The sequence below is a fragment of the Botryllus schlosseri genome, chromosome 14 (genome assembly GCF_051294905.1).
Source record: "Botryllus schlosseri isolate E-star chromosome 14, Bs_hap1, whole genome shotgun sequence".
In the NCBI taxonomy this organism is placed as follows: Eukaryota; Metazoa; Chordata; class Ascidiacea; order Stolidobranchia; family Styelidae; genus Botryllus; species Botryllus schlosseri.
The window spans coordinates 11,250,680-11,274,345 of NC_137249.1; the positions used below are offsets into that span (position 1 = coordinate 11,250,680).

Genomic DNA, 23,666 nt, shown 5'->3' on the forward strand with positions numbered 1-23,666 from the left:
CAAGTGTCTTATTAAAAAGGCGACTCTAGGCGACTCTTTTTCATCGTTATGGTTTCAGCTATTTCACTAAAACCGATCTCGGCCAAACGAGTCGTTGGGTTTTGTACAAGAACGTCTACTATGGTGCTTGCATGGTCCGGTCTTAAAAACTGCTCTGCACTCATATCCAAAATACAGGGTATCTTCGCGAGAGAAAAATCCTTGCTGGCAGAAATCGTTTTTGAGAGATGACTTTAAGATCCCGTAAGTTTCAGTTTGTCGAAAGGGTGAAAAATCCACATGTTTGTGTTGAGGGTTTTACCGGATGTCTCGGAAAATAAGGTCCAAAACGAGAAAGGAGAGTATGCGCATTGGAGCTCGCTACCTTAAACGATACGATGCTCCAACTTGTAATCTTTTTTTTTCGATTTCCCAATTTCTGTCTCGCAAGTAAATGAGAAGAGCAAAGAAAGTCACAATATCGGCTGTTCGGCTCTGTAGCTAAATCTAACTTGAAAGATCATATTCATAACAGTTCAATAACCTTATAGCAGCTTTGTAGACTATATTCAAAATCTGAGTTTTTGTGGCACCTCGCGACTAGGGCTGGGCACAATGATTCGAGTACTCGAATCTGAATCGAGTATTAATTTTAATGATTCGAGTCGATTAGAAAAAGACGATTTTTTCGAGTACTGATATTATACGCTCATCGCAACTGAAAGTTAATTTACCAACGAGAATTATACTTTTGATACTATTTTCCACTGAGAAAGCCTTGAAATTTTGACTGGCCGTGTCACAGCAAACGAGACACATTATAAAGCTGTTGTGGCATAAAGGGTACATATTTGAATTTTAACATAGTACATTCTGTTGTGACGTCATAATTAGTGATACTCGAGTCGAAGTGGAATGCGTGATTCAGAATCGAATCACTCAGGTATACTCGAATTTGCCCAGTCCTACTCGCGACTCGACCCTCACCCACGAAAAAGAATTCATTTTTAATATTACAGTAGTATGCTACGATTTTATATGCATGTGTGACATATAGAACGCGCACACCACAATTCTACACAGGATTGCATTTAAAACAAATGTTTGTTTAAAACACTTTGTTCTAAACATTTAACCAAATGCATTTTGAAAAAATTGTTTTTTAAAGTTGTATAAATTTTAATAATATATTCATATTAGAAATATATTAAAACCCGAAGCTTTTCGAGCCAACACTCTTCAGGGGTAATCGTCGGCATAAAGAGAATTTCAAAAACTTGCACATAACTACATTGCATGCAGCCAATTGTGACGTCATAGAAACAAAACAACATCAAGTGCAGACAAACCGCGAGCGCAGCTAGTGGCCAATTTTTAGCTGAAGCAAACGTTCCTTCTGCTGGCATAAGCGTGGTTGATGGATCTTAATGAATGTCGATTCCAGCGCGGACAAGTGGAAAAGTGTGCGGCCTCTACCCAAAATTGAGAATCTGTCGTCACTATAGTTATTGGCGCAAGTAGCATGCTCAGCTAAATGCCTGCCAATGGCAGAGTTCATTGCCACGGCCTGATTGTGTTCCAACACCCTTAAGTCAGTTTCAGTTTCAGCGGCCTGTCCCTGGGAATTTAATGTACGTAGTCTAATAATACGCGGTACATGTTGTTTAATACGTTCCTGCAAGCGCTGAGTTGTTCTTCCTACGTACCGACAATCACAGTGGCACTTAAATTCGTAAACTGTATTGCTTTGTTGAGAAGCGGGAAGAACATCTTTGCGCGTTGCAGGAAGTAGTTGTTTGGTGGTGAATACAACATTCGTTTTGACGTTGTCGTAACAACGATCTACGGCGGAGATCAACTGTTTCTCAAAACGAGAAGAGATGGGACCCAACCACGGTAAATGTGTGTATACATTATTCTCAGGGCGTTCGTTTGTGTTTTGGGAATTGCTGGCATCGAAATTGTTGAGTTTTCTGTCCATAGAGCGCTTGATGATATGTTCCGTGTAACCGTTATCAATTAAAATTTTCCGGATATATTCGAGTTCCGAGTTTAATTTTACATCCGAACAGATCATCAATGCTCTATGTACCAATGTTCCAATTAAATTCAGTTTACGGCGGTTTGGGCTGAACGAATTCCAACGCAGATATTGTCCAATAAATGTTGGTTTCCGGTACACCGAAGTAACGATGTTAATACCCCGTTTCTCTACAAGAACGTCCAAGAACGGTACGACGATTACCCAGACTTGGATAAATAGATAATTCTAGTCTAATTTCACCAAATTAGAGCGAAATGCCAGTAATCTAATTTTAATCTAATTTGTGAAATGTTCCTATGCGCTAATTCTAATTCTAATCTAATTTGTGAAATGTTCATATGCTCTAATTTTAATTCTAATCTAATTTGTGAAATGTTCATATGCTCTAATTTTAATTATGATCCAATTTACGGTTTTCCTGAAAATGCCTCTTTGTGCGAGACATTTTGCAGCGAGTTAACAAAAATATCCCTCTCGCACACGGAAATCCAGTGCCTAGCCGCCATCGCCTCACTTACATTACACCGTATAGTCATAGTAGTTATTGTGACGAATATAATAGCCTACTAGCACATAGTAGCTTTTATTCTGCGAACAACATTTTAGTTTTAAAACTCTACGTTAGTACAGCGCCGTGCTGACTAGCATGAGCGATGCTCATGGTTACGAGTAGGGCTGGGCAAAATCGAGTACCTGAGTGATTCGATTCTGAATCACGTAAAATGCTTCGAGTCGAGTCGAGTAATCGAGTATCACTCATTATGACGTCATAACATAATGTACTATGTCACAGTTCAAATACGTACTTTTGATGCGACCATGAAGAATATAATGCATATTATCCATCACATTAAAGATACTTATGTATTTTTTCGACCATACCGATTTCATTGCACTTTGTGACAATGTTGTGGGATGATGATGTCTTCGGAAATGTGCTATTTCCTGTAACTTTCGCAGCTTTGTACTACATGTTTCGTATGCCACAATACGGCCAATAAAGGTTTCAAGGCCTCGACGGTGAAAATTAGTATCGAAACTATAATTCTCGTTGATAAATTAACTTTCGGTGGCAAGGAGCGTGAAGTTTCAGTACTCGAAAAAATCGTCTTCTACTACTCGACTCAAATCATTAAAATTAATACTCGATTCAGATTCGAGTACTCGAATCATTGTGCCCAGCCCTAGTTACGAGTTAACGACAAAAGAATTAATATTTTATTTAAAGTAGTACAAATACAAAAAGAAATCTGATAAACGTCATTTTATTTTGAACTATGAGCTGCGCACGATACCCGACAGCGCTTTCCTCCGACTAATGAATCGATATTGGGGCATCCAGACATGTTACTAGCTGAAAGACTATCTCATCCTAAAGATTGATCTTTTGGTGACGTCCTATATGCCGTTTTCTAAGCGTCTCGGTCTCGGCATTGTATGGGCCATTGCACGTCAAGGCAATACGCTTATTGATATCAACTGACTCTCCATCGATGGGGAATGATGTTGCCATCGCCGAAACCGTTTCAGCTAGTGTGGAATAGTGTTGTTGGGCACAGGCGAATAGCATATTTTGAAACAACAACAATAATTTGAAACTGAAATCAATCTTAGCATTTCACAATGCGTAATTTCGCGTTCTTCCAAAATCTTAAATCAGATCGCCGGTCACGATTGCGTTGACCCCTTGTATAGTGCAAATGAGACAAGCTTGGTGTACAGGAGTTAACCATTCTCATGTTTATGGGAATGCATTGTGATTTGATATGGACTGGTGTTTGCTGTATTTATTTCCCATTCACAATTTCATTCAATGTCCAAGTTTTTGCGAATTCAGTAATTCTAATTCTAATCCAATTTGAAAAAAACAACAACGGTGTAGCTCAAATTCTAATTCTAATCTAATTCGGAAAAGCTGAAAAATTTCTAGTCGTCCAAGTCTGCGATTACCACCCGATATAGCCGACCTATGCGATATGGGATGGTGGGAACCCTCGAAATAGTCGGCTCCACAGCTATATACGTAGATATCGATCAATGCTACGGAATGAATGTTCTGATGATGATTATGAGCGCCGACCGTAAAAATGCTGCGAGATGATGTAGTCCTGGTTAAAGATATTTTTGGTCCGTATGTGACAGTGGTTAGAAGCCTATTTCGTCAAAGGAGCTATATTTACCCTATATTTTCAATTGTGAAGATTAACCAATATGACATCACAATTAGAGTTTTTCGATGATAATCCTCGGATTATCTTTTATCGGTGGATAATCCGAGAATTATCAACGAAAAACTCACATAACTCCGCTTCTACTGGTCGGAATTGAGTCAAATTTTTTCTGCATCGTCTTTGAAGACAGCTCAACAATTTCATGGGGTTGGCAGAAAAATTTGAATTTTTTTTTAAATTTTCCCTAATAAATTAAAAATTTTAATTGGATCCGCAGAGTCCTATACTTGTTAGAATTGAACCAAATTTGGTGTTCAGCGTTTTTTAGGGTAACCTGACAATTTAATTAGTGAATGGCTGGAATCTGGGGAAAAAATTATTTTTGAACAGCCCTAATAGTAATTGCATGTGCAACTTTGCATTTATTCATATTGACACTATTGTGTCATATACCCATCACCTAATCCCGTTCCACATGGCGCACTAATATTAAGTCGCTAACAATAGATGCGAATAGGGGGGTCTGGAGCCTCCCCCCGGAAGTCTAGCCCAGCCCCCCTCCCCAATCGTAGCGCCACCACTGATTGCAGTCCATATATACGTGATCTACCGGAAGAACTGATGTATGTGGTGACTTCGAAAATTTAGGGCGTCAGTGAAGTTCTCGCGAATTAGCTTCGGGTGTGCCAATTGTTATTATAACAGTTACTATGTGTTGAAGCATGCTGATATTCTGTGACATCTTGCAAAAATGTCGCTACCAAAAATATATTGGAATCGCTGAATTTGCTAAAAGAAAAACTCCCTTGGTGAGACGCATGTGATTTTAAATTCACATTTTCTTGCGGGTGAGATATTCTCCTGTGAGAGTCACATTCACATTTGTACCACGAGGCTCAGATTGATTGAACGGACAGGACTAATCGGAGCCGTCGTTTCGGCGCCTGGACTTATCAATATTCAAGGCTTCGGCCAGGATGCTTCGGTCATTTTGGCCAAGGTTTTATCGACGTCCATCTTTCCGGGAGCGCACACGGGGTCACATGTTGGTCGAAACTTTATATGTCTTGGTGTATGTCATCATGGAGATGGCTAATGTCGAAATGCTGGTGCCTACTGCCTCATAGTCCCGCACCCGCGGACTGCGCAGTGCACAATGCACAATTGCACATGCACACTGCACAGATTACACACTCTTAGACTTGTAAAATACCGCCTTATAAGTTTCTGCATCTACATCTGCTATTAGGTCTTGAAGCAGGTGCATCCCGACATCGGAATCTCCAGCAAGGCCATGAGCATCGTGAGCTCGCTCTTCTGCGACGTCTTCGAGAGGATCGCCAGCGAGTCGTCTCGTCTCGCCTACTGCAATAAACTCTCGACCATCAGCAAAGCAGCCGCGAGATGCAGGCTCTTGCTGCCCGGTGAACCAGCCAAGCACGCCGTGTCATTTATTAGTTATCGAATGTGAAAATTGCTCCTGTCCCGGGTGGCTTGGCTCTGAAGACTATGTCATATCGAGCCTCCCGTCTACCTTGCATGCCACATTTCACTGTTACATTTTTCTAGTGTTATGTTGATATGTAATGTATACGAATAAAGATTCTCTCTCTCTCTCTCTGTCGGAAGGCACCAAAGCCATTACCTAGTACTCCAGCTCCAAGTAGAGGGCAGTGCCAAAATCAACAACATATATGTACGTACGTACGTACGTACGGTATAGCGATAGCCTATGATCCACGACACAACTACTGTTGCAGTGTTGCAGACACTATATTGCGTCCGGCCGCATGGCGCCTATACCAAAGCAGATGGTTGACAACAGGACGCATTGCTATTATAACTGTCATGGGGACATTAGCGATGCGTCGTGTTGGTAACTAAAGACTGAAGCATCCAAACGGCCTCAGGCGTTACAAGGAGCCTACCGTTCCCTCACAATTCGATAGCAAAAAATGCAGCAACGATCAATCGCGCGAAGCGCACAGAAAAACTTCAAGTTTATCAAATCTTCCGAAACACTGTACTTTATATGTTAATTTACAAACATTTTTTTGATGGAGGCATGGCATTTCGCCCTACTTGGCGACGCTCATGCCGATATATATATCTCCAATCTCCATATTTGCCAACTACTAAAGGATTGTCGCCGTCTGTTCGAATTCTAAGCAAACTATATACGCGATACAAATTATGCTATCATACACTAGGCTTACCATACGTCCTCTTTTAAGAGGATTTGTCCTCTTTTTTGACTTTTTTGAAAGTGTCCTCGGAGGACGCCCTTTTGTCCTCTTTTTTGAGATTTTGTCCTCTTTTTTGAAATTTTAGGTCAGATTTAGAGCAAATTGCGAGTGATATGCCGCAAATTAGCACAGAAGTGAAGCTCCGGCGGGTATTTCGGAATGGAAAAGGGTGATTTTAGCTCTGAGCGAAATGATGACCTTTTTTTTTTTAGTCATCCACCTGGCACTGTGGAGAGAAAAACGGTATTTTGAGCTGAGCTCCAAACGGTATTTTGAGCTCTGAGCGGAAAAGATGACCTTTTTTTTTAGTCAACCGATCACAAAGTGGCAAAAATTCACCGGTTTTTGAGAATTCTACTCCAGTTTTGCAAGTTGCAAATTTCTGAAAAAGTGTCCTCTTTTTAGATTTCCATAATATGGTAAGTCTATCATACACGATAAACTACAGGAACATAGATGATCGAGAGGGAATCAATTTTGTGATGCCATAGTATATCTGATCATATCAATGGAAAGGAAAGGCACAATTTGACCGGTGACGTGAATGGTCGAGCTTGGAATCGATTAACGGAGTGCGTAATTGACCATCGATTATATAATATTATGACTAGACTATGGCTTAGAACCGGACAATCTTTAGGGGACACCAATTTCTTTCGCCACCCACAATTTGAGAAGCCCGGTCTTAGAGAACCTGTATATTACGGTTATTACCCGGATATATCTCTTAGAATCGGCACTGTATTGGGATGCCTCTGAAATTGATAACTCACACATGAGCCTAATTGAACCTTGGGTTCAACTAACATATCTAGGTGGAAATATTAGTCAAATTAAGCCGGCATTGTTAACAAGTGGGTTTCAGTGTCTTCTGAGGGCATACGCCACTTTTGAGCATACCGCCATAGCCTTAACAAGTGCTATGGTGTTACCGCGAACCGAGCTAGCTGTATATAATCGGCTTCGGTGATGTAATCCAAGACTGCCGTTGGCGGGAAAATCCACCAGATTGTAATATCAATTTCCATTAAAAACAAAATTGCCCGGAAGGTCAAGTCAGCTGGGAATAGAGCGTAAATCTCGACTAGCAGAAGTCGTAAACAGCTCCAATACATTCTGAGTACGTGCAGTTACAGGTATGCGTTCTGTAAACCAGCATGTATGACGCACGGAAGCTAGCAGCAAATTTGGTGAATTGTTTATGTAGTTGCAGATTTCCTGAGATATAGGACAGTGTTTTAACGAATATTTGGCAGTTAGCAATCTCGTTCACCTCGAGAACTCTTACTGGAAAATGAAGTTGAGGCTCATTGGCGGAACAGGAATTCTAATGTACTGTTTGATTGCTTATTGCACGAGGATCAGTTTTGCCCAAAAGAAAAATGGTGAGATTAGCAATTTCTAAATGCTGTCACATAACGGTGTAGAGTAGTTGTTATTCCGTTACTTTTACAGGAAGTTCTGAAAATATTCCAAAGTACAAGTATTGCCTGTACGATTGCATTCGGAAAGCAAGTATGTATATTATACATATATATATATATAAGGCTTATAATTAGTTAGCATAGATAGGATAGGGTTACCATAATTTTGTGAAGCAAATTCCGGATACTCTTTAGCGCCCACTAGCGGATTTTAAAATGAGGTATAACACATTGTCTGTCAATATGACGTCACACCAGCAAAGCATTGTCAATCGACTGTATACATGAATGGAGTGGAACAGGAACATATATGGGTCATGAATTGGACTATCTGTAATGTGAGCTCTGGTGATTGCTACTTGCTAGGGTCTGCAATGGATTTCTCCATGGGTCGGATGAAATCGTCTGGCAGGCCGTGTCTGGCCTGTCGGGATTGTGTTTCCGTAGCCCAGCTCAAAACTTGAATAAGCTGATGGGTATTTATGTTTATTTTTGATTGCATTTTTAGCGAGGGAGGTGCCTGGTGCCCATATTAATATCAATATACGTTGCATTAACTCGCACGCATCCCGAAGAAGAATTTTGAATAGCAGAAATCAGCTTGAAAATAGTATTGTTTCTGTTGATTTACGAAAAACTTTTGAGCCTACTTCAAGCTTTCAAAATTCCGGACATTCAGGCATATTTTAGAAATTCCTCCCGGACGCAGAGTTTTCAGTGAAATTCCGGACGTGTCCGGGAAATTCCGGACGTATGGCAACCCTAAGATAGGATAGACTTAACTCCCAGTGGTTGTCTGCAATTGTGAACCCGGATCGTTTCGAATAGAGGGATCAGCGACTAGAAAGCTAATCTGCAAGAACGAAGCTGAAGGTCACGCGACCGGCAGCGAATCAAAAGTACCGAGAGATTGGATCATCCGAATCGACGGTAACAAGATTCCAACCAAACACGTTCGTTTGCTGAAGTACTCGCAGCCTAATAAAGCAAGAAATAGGAACGGAGACTCAACACGATACACCGTACTTGTGCCATCATATCTCTGCGAAGAGTCCTGGCGGACGTCGCAGAATCAGATCGTTAAGGCATGCAACGGCAAAGTACAGAAAATAAACAAACGCGAGGGAGTTGTATCGAGTCCTCGTTACCCAAAAGCTTACCCAAAGAGCACTCCTCCGATCAAGTGTAGGTGGAAGATATCGACTGATCCGAATAGCCTACTGCAGATAACGTTCGATTCGATAGATTTGAAAAGCAAGTCGGACGAATATCCTCAGTTGGCAGCATCGGTGAGTCTGGGATAAGTTGAAACCTTTTCTGCATTAAACGCATATGGGCATATATCACTGATACATAGCATATGATGGTACCAACTTCATTCGATGATATGTGTATTCCATATTCGATACGCAAGCGATAATAATAAAATAATCCCAAGGCCTCGAAGCATTACGAGTTACGACAGCCAATATAAGGTCATGTTGAGTTGACGAGCACCAGCCCTCGGAGCGATTTTGCCTCCTGATATTCAGGTTTTTCAAATCTCAGTTAATCCCAACTTGTTGAAAAGTATGGAATATTGGATATTAGTATATCACACACTGATAGCCTACTCCAGGGATGGCATTACTATATTTAGTTCCTAAATAAACCCATATGCTTCTGGTCCGAAGCCATACGATGGCCTGGTTTCAATTTCTACATACAGGCTTACCAGAGATTTCGGGTGACACGCGGCAAAACGGTATTTCGGCATTTTCAAGACTGTAAAGATGACCACGTAAACATCACTGACATTGGCGCACGAAGGGTCGCACCAGGAGGGGTACACTACGGAACGTTCTGCGGTACATGGGCTCCACCAACTTTTACCACCGTTGGAAACTCGGTTATGATTACATTCGTCGGATCCAGGTTTGTGACAAATAACGATTACAAAACTGGACATAGGAATAAGACAAGGCCTGTAGCAGGATTCAACCGGTTCGCATCGGTTCTACAGAACCGTCTCAAGAAATTTAATGAGATCAACTAACTGACTAGCATTAATGGTTCCTGTCAACGATATTATGTAACAGAACCGGCTGAAAATATGAATTTTGTGATAGAACCATATAGAATCAGCTGATGAAACCGACCATTGCAAGTAGCGTGTTTCGTTGAATCTTTCAAGATGATTCACGTTCTAATATATGATACATGTAAGTATTATTCACTTACCTTACGGGACAGAATATAGTTCAGGTCGACGAAAAGGTTTCGCGTTAAAGTACAAAACTATAAACCCGCCAATGGGCCTGATACCTTTACAAAAATCGATCAGCAACTGGACGTGGGGTGGTATCAGAGAGGAATGCCAGAAGGCCTCTGGAAAAGATTTGTGCAGAGCAAGAGATATTTGCAGGTGGGACTACACCATGTTGCACACTCTTGATTCGTAATCAGCGCTGCCTTTGAACATGCGGTTTATTGTTAATCTCAAGTAGGATCTCAAAATGAATTGGATATAATGGTTCGGTCACGCTAAAAATAGCGAGAAAATGTCAAGGTAGCGAGTCATTCAAATTAACCCCCAGTTAACCCTAACACGAGCAAATTTAACCCTACGCTTATCTCAACATTACGTTACCCGAAACCCAAGCTAAACCTAATCATAACTCGATATTTAGTGTTAAGAACCCAGCCCGAAATTATCCAAAATAATTAACCTTGGGAATATTCTTTTTCGCGACAATTTGCAGATATGACTCCAATAAATATAAATGTTGAATAATACCACATGCGACAAGACTGTCGCTCAATATACCAGCTAATATCGAGAGGATAGGTATATTTCATCTTTTCAAAGATCAATCAGTTTTTAATAATATTTTCATCATTTCAAAAAACATCAAAAGACTGCGATACAATGAAAAGATAGGAAGGTGTCGAAACAACTTGGAGTAGCCTTTAACCTCAGACACCCACCGTAGCCTAGGCGAAGTAAAGAAGAGGCATGCACACTGAATGAAAAGTAATGCAGAGAATATAAGACGCAAGCGAGGTGGCAGGTGGCGGAGGGCGAGGTCGATGTTAGATCGTGGTCCGGTATTCCTGAAGGCTAGTATATATACTTGTCGTGTGTTCTTATCGAAAAGCTTGTGCCTTCACACCCGTTTACCACCCGTGACACAGGGGTGTGAATATACACCCGTGATGAACTATATAAACCTCAGACTTACACCACGCTATCACTAAAACACAACATTTTAATCCAAATGATGATTGCACCTATAGGGACGGAGGAAGGTTGCAAATGCAAATAGGCACGTAGGAGTTATAACCGTGATAAATAATTCTGAGAGGTTCGTGTACCACCTTTTGGGTGTGAATACGCTCCCTTCTCGCTAAGACCGTATTATCTTACAGGGTGTTGCCTGAATAATTCGTATTGAAGAAAGGCAATTCATTAACGCGTCTATTTATAGCGTATTCCTGAAATTCAAAGTTACCCAGAGATATGCGCCTTTAACCTGTTGGTTTCATGTCCGTTATGGTTCAAAAATAACCTTTTTTTCCGGATTCTGGGGATTCACCGATTAAATTGTTTGATTGCCTAAGGCTGCGCACCAAATTTAGCTCAATTCCAATCAGTAGAATCCGCCGTAGAGCCAATTGAAATTTTTAAATTTATTTAAAAAAGAACGATTTTTTTATATCACTACCGACCCCATGTAATTGTCGCGTTGTCTACAAAAACGATGCAAAAGAAAATTGACGCGATTCCATCCCGTAGAAGCGAAGGAAGGAAACCTAACAATTTAATCAGGTAATACCCGGAATCCGAAAAAAAGTTATTCTTGAAAACCCAATGTCCGTCGACCATAATCTCACCCATAAACAATATACATAGCCTGTCATGCCTGCGAAGGTGTCGATATCACTATTCTTCAGCATAGAAAGACCCTTTCATGGAGTGGAGCGTGATGACATGTGGACACCTATTTTGGATGAATATGACGACTGGATTCAGGTTCGTTTAACAATACTGCGACTGATGGTCAATGCCATCGGAAACTAAGCAGTAATAGTATATGACTTATTTCGTAGGTGTTCTCAAAGGGTGGGCCATGGCCCACTGGTGGGCCACAAGAGCATTTGAGGTGGACCACAAAGCTATTTAGAAAATTTTAGAATTGATGTTTAGTTTAGTTATATTTGTTATATTAATCGCTAAAAATATATTCATATGATCTAATTATACGTAGGCTACGTAAAGCTTTTCGTCCGACTCTGATGAGACGTAGTGGCGCGTATGCAGTCGACATGTTCAAGTCGAAAACGGGAGGGAGAAACGGCGACTTTTTCCACTGGCTATGACAACCTACGGCTAATAGCAACTAAAATAATTTCGAGTATATAATAACTGGAAGGTAATGCTGAAGTAACCAAGTATTCCGACAGGGTCATATGTCGTATGCCGTTGAAAGGGGTGTGCAATAAACTCGGAATGAAGTGTAATTGAGAGAGAGAGAGAGAGAGATATGGTATTCTTTTTCGCCTGCACCATCGCGATGCTTTGACGACGGAGATGCGATACGGTCGTTATAGTAAGGTCATCTAGTCTGCACCCCCGTTTTTTACTCCTCCATGCTACCCGTGATTGCTGAGCGCCTAGCAGGATAGCCGCGGATACCAGTTTTCGAGTCTTTGGTCTGACCCGGCCGGGGATCGAACCGACGACAACCGGACGCACAACCATTACACTATCTCGCTCGCTCACTATCTTGGGGTATAGATTTACTGTACTAAGGCAAGCCATATTATTGTAAGATAAAAATAGCCATAATTGCAAATTATTAGCAACTTCTGGCGGAGGTATCTGCACCACCGCAACGAATCGTATTGGATTGAGGATTTAGCAGAGCGCATTAATCTTTGGAGTCGGTTTAAAATGTCCGCCCAGGAAATCATTGTACATAATGTAGAAGTCACATGAATTGATTGTATCACTTGATTGAATATTCTGACATCGCAACTTCAGTTGGTTGGTACAAGACATACAACGTGCATTGTACAGCATGCATATTAAATAAATCTTTCTCCACTTCTCTGTAGTACCCCATTCACCAATGAATTGTTTGAAGCTGACCCAGGATGATCATATTATTCCCCACAATAGTGGAACTAAAATCCCAATCACACAGCGGATGCGTGGTTTTGGTCATTGTGTTTCGCGACGCGAATGGAGCAGCGGACGATCGTAGTAGACACAGAGTTTTAGCCTATGATCTACCAGGGCCGTAACTGCTGTACCCAAACCCCCAATTGCGGGAGCTCGAAGGGGCACAAGATTATTTCGTTGGTCGTTTGCTGGGGGATATTTATTAGACATGAAAATTTTAGTCGCGCTTCTCGCGATTTCATGGGCCGAAAGGTCTGCATTTAAATATCAACAGTGAATTAAGAGAAAAATGCGCATATTTTAGAGAAATAGGCATATAGGCGCCGTCGATTACCACGCATTGAACAATATTATGACTCCAATAAGATAAGAGGTAGGCCACAGCACATTTTCAAACCGGAAAATGAAACACTGGCAAGAAAGGGCTGAGAACCCCTAAACTATACGATAGTGCTTTCCCAACGGATCTCCAACGGGTCTGTCATAAGGATCCATCAGGGCTTCATGGGCGCAATGGACATTGACCAAACTGCAAGAACATTCAAACTATTATTTGTCGTGGATGTATAGGGAAAAAATTTACACACACGAGTATGGTGTCTCACTTTTGATAATAATCATTCCGTAGTTGGTTGCGATTTTGTTTTCGCTCTCATTTTGTGCATTCAGCTTTCTGATTGCATTTCCCATTTGTGTACAATCCACTACTGCATTTTATCATTTTCGAACTTCTGAATTCTCGGTTCTTGTTTCTATTAAAACCAGACAAACCAAAACACACAAACGCATAAATATTTTTAATAGTTCCCTCTCCAGAGAGAGAGAGAGAGAGAGTATTTATTTTTGATCCAACCAAAATACATAACAAACAGACGGCAATGATGGTGGTACAGAAAATATGCATGCACAGTATTCGGTATCAGATAGGAATGATCGATGATGGTCAACTAATCTGATCACAAACGCTTCAAACAGGTGCACCTGACCATATACAGTCTTACTGTAAAAATATTAGTTAAAAAAGGATGACAAAAAAGAAAAAATTAAACGATGGTAGCGAATGATCAAATGATCAATGAAGCAATGACTGGGCGAGGCAGGGCAACAGTGGTAATATGACAAGAGGTAATTAAGAAATTTGGCTGATAACAATATAGGGGCTGGACCAGTGGTTCCCAACGTGGGCGAAATCGCCCCCCATGGGGCGATTTGGCGACCTAGGGGGGGAATGATGAAGGCGGCGATAGGGGGCGAAAATTAGACCTCTCAGAAGGCTGTGTCATTGTTATTTTGCACAATGAATAAGAGCGAAAGGGTTGGATTGCGATTACATCATCAGAACATCCAATGGCTACCTTTTTATCTTCTTACTTTAGATCGGTGAAGCTAAGGGACAAACGTGTCAAAGACATAACAAGTTGTATGGACCACCGAAATGGGGGGAAACGGGCTACAAACCTCCGTCGACCAAACTGTATTGCTGCGACCCGTTTATTCCAGCCCCATTTGACAATGTAAGTCTGCAAATCGGAATTTATTTTAAAACTATATATATAGGTATAGCTGCTAGGCCTACTTGGTATGAACTCGGTCGTCATCTCAAATCTTGATCAATAATCGTAACTCCGCTGTCGTTAGCTTTGAATTTAGTTTCCAAAATCTTCCCATGAGAGTCTTCTTATCCTTTCTTCATGCCAACTCTTTAGCTCATGCTGAGATATAGAAAACCATTTCGCGTGCCCCGTGATCTCAATCCATGAGAATAGACTCATGAATCACTGTGACCGCAAAAATGAGTGAAGAAGCGGGTCAACCTCGACCCTATATTAAGCCACGTTGTAACGAGTAGCCTTTCGGATTATGAAGTTCATGCCTAATTTATTCGTTATCTGTATGATTACATAACAATTACAGTAGAGACATTACTTCCTTTACACCACAACTAACCATTAACTTTTTCTTGTTAGTTCCTCACGCCGGACAAGCTTCCAGTCGCGCACGAAGTTATTGTTAGTATTTATACTACTGTTCAGAATGGGAGGGTATTTTACAGGTTCGTATCTGACCGAAGAAATACATTCCCAGAATACGTGCGATTAGTCCCGAAGCAGTATCAATTTATAAAAGACGTTTACAGTTCATAATATACATATGCGATGCTCATAATTATTGTAAATGTTCATTACAACTATTCCGTAGCCCCCACTGATGGAAGACCTGGTGACCCAGATGTAGATGGCTTACTTGTTCCCAAAACATCCACATAAGTAGTAAAATACGCCCAGACTCATATATACAAATGTCGCGTATACAACTTCGAACAATTCTCTGATATCTTATCAGGTATATAAGAGAAGGCGTTGATTCTATAAAAAGTGATGGAATTTGGTCAAAAGCAAGGATAAACAATGGCGATTTATCAAACATTATCCTTTACTCATCTTACGAAGAACGGTGAGTCGAAACCGATGAAATTCAATAAGCGCAGCATAATATTGCAGATCTATTCAGAGCTACCGAACCTATATATTTCTGCTCAACCTCACTTATCCTGGCTATTGGCGAGTTGCGGACAGTATACAGGATTTCAAACAAACCCTGCATTGCGATCGGTTGGAATTTGCTGTTTTATTTGTATGCATCCGAGAAAGAGAGCGAAGAGGTATTGCCTATGTTATACGGTGGTCTATCTAAAAAGGGATCAGTGTCTCTCCAAGACACCCGACATTAACCTCACCTCACGTGATTGATATACCAGTGTCGCGCGTTTATTTTGTCGAGGCAGAATGAGCGTCAGAAATGCTTTTTGATGTATAGCTTCCGCGTTTGACAGACTTCGCGCTGCAGATGTACAGTTGTACATGTTTGATAAGAACGTAACGCACCTATTTGTAAATGCATTTTCTCAGCTGTGAAACGACTAAAAACTGACACATAGATAAGATTGGCGGATACAATCGTGGGACACCATATCGACCCCCTGTTATAGATGTGCAACAGGATTGATGATTACTTCTTGTAATAACATACGAATGTCTCAATTACAGAATCATATTCAAGAAATATACGTCGGAGTTTCAGTGGCATTCCCACATCATTCCAGAGCTCATTTCGGATATTATCCTGTAAAGTTCAATAACATTACGAGCTTCTTATTATACGCCAAAACAACAGACCTCATGCCTTCGGACTTAGTGAGTTATGCTGAATTTCTTATTAATTTCCTTATAGATTCTTTGGAATAGGGTTACCATACGTTCTGCTTTAGGAGGATTTGTCCTCGTTTTTGAGGTTTTTGAAAATGTCCTCCGAGGACGCCTTTTACAGCTTTAACAGCAAGGATAATGGGCAGATTCGAGTGAAAATGGGCATAAATGACGCTAAATACCAAATACGGATGTTCGAGCAGTATATTCGTGGTTCGATCGGAAGTGACGACCTTTTTTTAGTCAACACCACTAAATTTTGTGGTACGATTGTTGATATACAATGTTCTTTCCAATTCTCTACTAGTTGCTGACGATTAGGCAGGGGAGATAGTGTAGTGGTTACGATAAGCGCCCAGCACGCAGTCGAACCGCGTTCGATTCCCGCCGGAGGTTTATCTGGGCTCCTCTTCCTATGACGTTGCCGTTCTTACGGCGACAAAAAAGCCCAGAAAAAGACCCGACGAAAGAAAGCACTCACAATGAATGGAAAAGAACTAGTAGAAAGGGCCGCGGCTTCAAAGAGATCAACATCGAAAAAGAACTGTGACATCGGGCACTCTAGGCCGAGGTGGATGTTAGAGTAAAGGATCGCTACTGATGCGTGTCGTTCTACATCCTCCTATCTGTTCATGCCATCGCATTGTGTCTTATCGCATGTACATTGTGTGTGACTTGTTCAGATAAAAATATAACCCAACCATGTTATGTTATGTTATGTTATGTTATGTTACCCCTGACGAGTGTCAGCCGAGAATATTCGGGTTCATTTCAATATGAATATACTGTTCAACACTAAATTTAAGTAAAAAGTGTGTAAATCGGGAGTCGAATGAAAACGATGACCTTTTTAAGTCAACTCACCAAATGTTACTGCAAAACTAACGAAATCGGCTGTTGTCAGTCTTGATCAACTCCCTCCTTTCCCGATTCCAAAATATGGTAACCCTACTATACAACCATCTGAAAACGAAAGGAATCGATACTAATAGTCCTCGTACCAAGTTAATTAACGCCCAGCACCCACACAGTTCTGATATTCATATGCCAAGCGTAGACCATGTAGTTTTCGTGCTGTATATTATTTTGGTTCATCAGTCAGTGCGCGTGTCCTCTTTTTTCGTCCTTTCTTTGTGTTAGAGCAGGGGTGTCAAACATACGGCGCGCCAGACCATTTCATCCGGCCCGCGAAGCTATCTCGAAAAATGGCTGTAATATATCCAGCACATTTTTACAAATGTTGAGATTTTTTGTATGAAATATTATAATCAGATAATCCCTCAAGATAACAAATGTCGAGTATGTTCAATTGTTCATAGGTCACATTATGACCATTCGACAGTGGTGTTGTGGTTTCACTCTAGTCACCATCACCAAGGAAAAGCCGTCATTTACGTCCAATTTCGAGAAGGCAAAAATCCACACTCAATTCCTAGTTTTACGGGAAAATGGTCCAAAAAGTAGTTATTCACAGAAGTGAAACCCCCATAGTGAGAAACCGGTATTTGCAGGTTACATAGAGAATATAATTGTTCCACAAAAATAGAATTTAAATATCTGTGGACGCACTCCCAATTTCGCCTATGACTTAACGGAGCCTCGCTGCATACGGAGAAACCGGAATCGCGATATAATAGTAATGAACCAGCTTCAATATATCTCTCGTATTCCTGATAACGCATACACATGAGGTATATCGTCCTTAAAGCTACTCTTTTCGCAGTTTATATTACCCTTTGTAACCAGCCATAATCTCAATTTTGCTAATTTCCATTGTTCGCTAGTACAGGTGTTGCTAGAGTAGAACCCTATGATCCGTTATAATGTAATATATTATTGTGTAGGCTTAATAATTGAGTATTCAAGCAAAAAACAAGGGTATGGAATTTCCATCATTTGAATGGTCCGGCCAGCGAGCGATCAGATGGTTTCAATCCGGCCCGCGACGCAATTTGAGTTTGACACCCCTGTGTTAGAGGGTAAGCATTTTACACGCTAGTTGTATGCGTGCAATATCCGTGAACTTTGTTCTGTTTATACTCCGAATCGTCTTCGAGAAAATAACGCGATATTTTGGTGAATGTTTGGAATCGGTATAAATCGAAGCATTACATCGCATGTGATCCAAACATTTCCTATCCGGCGCATTTAATCAACACATAATGCACTTTATTCGTTTAAACGCATAAGTAATTGCGCCTTCATATGCTAGCTATATTATGCATACAGTGTATACTGAACTCGAAAGTAAGTCATTCTCGAGGCATTTGTTCTGTGATCAACATTATGCTGCAGGGGGAGACTGATTCGGTCGAGCCCGTATCAAGAGACGCTTGTTCAACGAAAGTCATGATTGTAACAGCCCCGGCGGTTATCACATCGCCAGGGTACCCAAGGAGGTATGAGCCCTTGCTAAACTGCAAGTGGCGAGTGAGACTCTCGAAGTCAGATATCGATCTGGGTAAGTTGAGTCTTCGTATCTGATTTGGCGGTGACTATAGGTTGCCGCGTTTACGTTTCAGGAATGGAATTACGGATAAAAATTGTGGAACTGGATCTTGAATCGCTATCCGATTACCTTCGAGTATATCGCGCGCCGCTGGACAAGGGTTTCGAGGATTTCTCTTTTAGAGACGCCGAGGAGTTTTCAGGCTCCGTGAGGAGCGTATCCTTGTCAACAAGGGACTCGTTCCTGCTGAACTTCAAATCGGATTATTCAATAGAAAAGAAAGGGTTTCGAATCGTAGCTGAGACTCTAAACGATCAGTGTGGAGGATATATACGGACTAACGGAGCCATCATATTGTCACCGAACTATCCAAAACCATACGAGCCCAATCTAACTTGCTCTTGGGTGATTCAAGCGCCCGTCGGATTTGGTGTTGAAATTCGGTTCTCGAAATTTGAACTCACTAAGAGCAGAGGTAGAAATTGCAAAAAAGAGTCTGTTAAGATCGTCGCGCCACAATCTAATGAAAACCATACACTATGCGGCATAAAAGAAAACCCACCGCGTTTCGAATTTTCCGACGGTCTCGTCTATCTCAATTTTACAACCGGCCCAGTCCAATCCGCTCACAAGGGCTTTGTTTTCACCGTACTTTTCTGGCCCGTTGGTCAACCGGTAGGGAATAGCACAAGAAAACAAAATTGCGGAACGCAAAAGATTCAACCGTGGCCGCGAGCCACGGAAAGAATTGTCGGAGGACGTGAAGCAATCGCGGGCAGCTGGCCGTGGGTGGTTCACTTCCCCGAAATACAATGCGGGGGAGTTCTGTTGAATGAAAGGTGGTGTTCGCAATGTCGCATTTTTCACTGTCCTCTTCTTTTATACTTTATATATCGTTACTTTTTTCAGATGGGTTCTGAGCGCTGCACATTGTTTTGTCGGCGACAGAACACGGAGTGGAAAATGGGCTCTGAAACAGGGCAGTGAAAAGTATACGGTTGTGGCTGGGAGACATCACAAAACCGATGAGTCTTCTCACGAGCAAATCTTCGGTATAAAATCGATAATAATACACCCGGAGTAAGATTATCCTAAAATGATAATTTAATCGATGACAGCCTGCATGGCCCGTGTTATAGTAGCATACTTTTATAAGAAATGAGTGGTGAAACACACAAGACCACAGTTTGGGTCTCGGCTTTTCCGTTACCAGTCACTGGTCACAGATTTTTCTGCGGCCGACCACAGCTCATGACCAGTCGGTTGGCCAGAAATATATATTGATTTAGATGTAGTTCTATAGTTATCCCTGGGTTGGCGTGCTCTGAACCACTCCTTCAAAAAGGAATTATTCAGTCACCTCATCTCCCGTTACCAATGATCCGCTTGTCTCACACCAATTTTTTTAGTTTCTTCAGTATTTTATTTTTATGCTGAGCTGAATTGATTGATCCCAACCAATGCATCCAAATTTATGACACGATATCTGTATTTGTTAATGCAGGGTGTGATCAGACTAGTTGACCCTACCCAGAGTCATATCGGTCACACCCTGTCCTATACCGTTAAGTTCATTTATTGTTGTTTCATGTGCCAATGATGTTTTCTTTACGGTTGGACAAATCAATAAATATCTCTCGCTCTCTCTCTCTCTCTGAACTCTGATGGCCGCTCACAGGTGAATTTCATTTCCAGTCCTATGAATTCATCATGACCGCTCGCCGGCTCATCGTCTCGTCAACGCTCAAATCACAATTCTTTCCAGCCCATTCACCTTTTGCATGTTATGCTATGCAATGCAAAATCCTAGCTGCTTATCAGTACTAATCGGTGCTTAGGGTTGCATTTAAAACAAACGGTGTTTTAAATCACTTTGTTTAGAACATGTTTTAAACAAAGGCCCTTTAAAAAAATTGTGTTTTTCAAGTTGTAAAATGATGCCATAATTGTGTGAATACTATTCAAAAGAGATGTTGTATGAGCCGATGGACAATTACCACCCGATTTAGCCGACGTATATCGATATGGGATGGTTGGAACCCTCAAAATATAGTCGGTTCAATAGTTTGGTACAGATATTTCGTCAAAGGAGCTATATTTACCGTATATTTTCAATTGTCAATGTCAATTCATTGTGACGTCGCAATTGAATATTCGTGACGTCATGGCTTGAAAAAAAAAACACAATAAAAAACATGTTTTAAATTAGGGCCTTGTTTTAAATATGTTTGTTTTTAATTGATATTTGTTTTAAATGCAACCCTATCGGTGTTGCTACTAGGACTTGGGCTGACAGCTCCCATGAAAGGGCATTTTCGCTGAAGCTATATTACCGTATCGTGTATGGCTTATAGTTTGATTAGTTATGCATGATATTTAACTTTCAATGCGAAGTCTTTGAATACTCAGGTTGAAAATTTTGTGAATCAGGTTAAATTTTCAAAACAAACACTTTAGATTCGATAGAGTCCGACAAGGTAATGCTGGCAAGGACATCGCTCAAGGAATACCCCAAAAGGATATTGCATTAGTGAAGTTGAGAGGAAACGCATCTTTTAACGATGATTATGTTTCACCGGTGTGCTTGCCGAAGCAGGTAATCGTCTTCTCCAACTGAATCGTCACTAATCGCATTATGATATCATAATGCAGAAGCGACCACCGTCGACAATACGGCGACTGATGTTGGGAAGTTTTTTAGGATGTTACTGAAGGCGAGTCCTGCGTGATTGCAGGATGGGGAGCCAGGGAAGTCCTTGCATCTTTGTCACCAAACTTCAAGGATACGTTGCACTTCGCACACGTCTATGTTTTATCCAATTCACTGTGTAATTCATATACGTCTCTCAGCGGGAGCATTACCGACGACATGATTTGCGCAGGTGAAGAACGTAGCCTAATCATGTGTTTAATCTATTTATTGTCCATAGCCGCCTAAATGGATGGCGCCTAATATTTTTGTCCTGGCAACCTGAGCCCCACATTACAAATGCCCCCCGTAGAGAAAAATTAAGCGCCCCTTGATAAAATGCCACTTCGAATCATGTGCGTCGCACGGAAGAAGTTCTTTCGGGCTGGTACGTTTCAGCGATTCCGAAATCTTTTAACAATATAGCAGACGGAAGGTCACGAAATACAAACACACAACAAAGTAAGCTACTTGATAACACGGGCCCGCCCGCAGATTTTGCAAGTAGGCTATAAATTAGGGTAGAGTAGGGCAACGCGCCAACCCTAAGCGGAAAACGCCATAATATCCACCAAACTAGTCAAAACGGATTGAATTTCGGAATTTGAGCGCAAGATATCGTCCCCATTCTACCAATATCGTCTCGAAAGTCCCAGTAAAAATTATCATATGTAAAATTATCATTAATCTATGTCCATCAATTTGACCTTTTGCTACATGGGTGGGGCAAAACGCACCCATTGGCTTTTTACCCCGTTATACCCTACTAAATACCGCATGCCTCTCAGTAAACGATGAATATTTAATCCCTATACAGAGCTATACATGCTTCTCCACCTCATCATCGCGTACCGGATCTTTTGAAAACAAATTTCATCCAGAAATGCCAACTGATTATGAAAAGTCATAAACAAAGTCGGAAGTTCTTGAACTGTATGTTGCTCAGTCGGAGGGACAGCCTATATTAGCCAGTTGAATCGTTATTTTGATGGAAATGGGGTTCCCCGAGAAGACGTCATTGATGAACCCATAAATGGCAACTGAATCCATATTTACTATACTTTAAAGGGTGGGGCGTTTTACCCCACGGGTGGGGTAGGCGTTTTAGCCTCGAAGTCGCCATTGTTTGTGGATCAGCTACCAGGTGGTTATTGTATAAATTCGCCCTGGGACTGTGGCTTAAATCCAAGTACGCGTAGTGAAATCATGAATAGGACTGGCAAACTCTCTGTAGCATCCGTTAAACATGACATTTCACTTCGTTGGAAAATGCTCTCTTTCGGTAAGAATATGGGTAAAAGTCAAAAATTCTCATAAAACTTTACAAATATTCATTCGGGCGTCAAAAATCAAAGTGACAGTTTCGTTTGACCATTAGGCGACTTTTGCGATACTGTAACGCATTTGACGCTCGCTTTGTTCTGTCATATTGATGGTGGGCGTCTTACCTCGCCTGGGCGTTTTACCCCACTCTACCCGGGCCACCCTCAATTTTCTAAGACACCAATTCCATCAGCAGGCCTACTGACGGTTAATCTGACCACCTGGACTAGTGGTTAAAAATTCGACCGTAATATATGCGATTCAAATTGCCTTAACCGAATCCTATCACGAATTTGATTTTTGTCACAATCAGACAACAATAGGCTACTTCTCGATCAGTAGTGTTTCCATCCGGAGCAAACCAAAATCCTGTATTTTTTGCAACTCAGGTTTCGAATCGTTGAAGTCGGGCCCCTCTGAAATATTTCGTTATGTAAATTTGGTTCATTGACATAACATAGGAAGCATATTTGTAACAAATTATGGATAGGGTATATTTTTGCCTCACCTATGTTAGTTATTACTCGACTAGTTTCATGTCCACAAGTGCTTTCGCAGGCTATCAAGGAGGTGGAGTCGACTCTTGCAGCGGGGATTCTGGCGGGCCGCTAATGTGTAAAGGCGTCGATGGAGATTATCAGATCAAGGGAGTTGTCAGCTGGGGAAGGGGTTGTGGAAAGCGATTCAAACCGGGGATATACACCAGAGTCTCCAATTTTTACCAATGGATATCTGATACGATATTCAAGTGACCCCAAAGTCACGAGGACACCATTTTGTATTGAGACGACATTTGTGAAGCAACATTACTATGATCAGTAAAAGTCGCACGCTTGATCTACCAGTATTTCTTGCGAATTCGAGCCGCAATAAATCCAGCTTCCCGCGTTGCTTCGTGGGGATCCGACATGTCTCAACCAACCGACTACCAATATAGCAATTCCTCAACCTGTTACGTTAACTGAGTCCAT

General features: G+C 41.3%; 2 protein-coding genes across 2 annotated transcripts in view; both read left to right on the top strand.

The window, feature by feature from the left end:
* Nucleotides 1-6,584, top strand: part of LOC145455301 (procollagen C-endopeptidase enhancer 2-like) — a 97,127-nt gene extending 90,543 nt beyond the window's left edge. The window contains exon 7 of the transcript XR_013920310.1: nt 6,402-6,584. The gene's annotated coding sequence lies outside the window, so the exon portion shown is untranslated. The remainder of the gene's footprint in view (nt 1-6,401) is intronic.
* Nucleotides 6,585-7,569: 985 nt separating this feature from the next.
* Nucleotides 7,570-23,612, top strand: LOC145454949 (uncharacterized). Its single transcript, XM_080332878.1, has 17 exons — nt 7,570-7,825; nt 7,896-7,955; nt 8,693-9,153; nt 9,573-9,778; nt 10,104-10,268; nt 11,798-11,876; nt 14,405-14,542; nt 14,996-15,081; nt 15,372-15,482; nt 15,540-15,690; nt 16,076-16,222; nt 18,530-18,695; nt 18,757-19,522; nt 19,593-19,763; nt 21,141-21,279; nt 21,385-21,565; nt 23,254-23,612. Exons 1-17 carry the CDS (start codon nt 7,735-7,737, stop codon nt 23,445-23,447), a joined length of 3,312 nt encoding a protein of 1,103 aa, XP_080189004.1. The 5' UTR covers nt 7,570-7,734; the 3' UTR covers nt 23,448-23,612.
* Nucleotides 23,613-23,666: the final 54 nt, after the last annotated feature.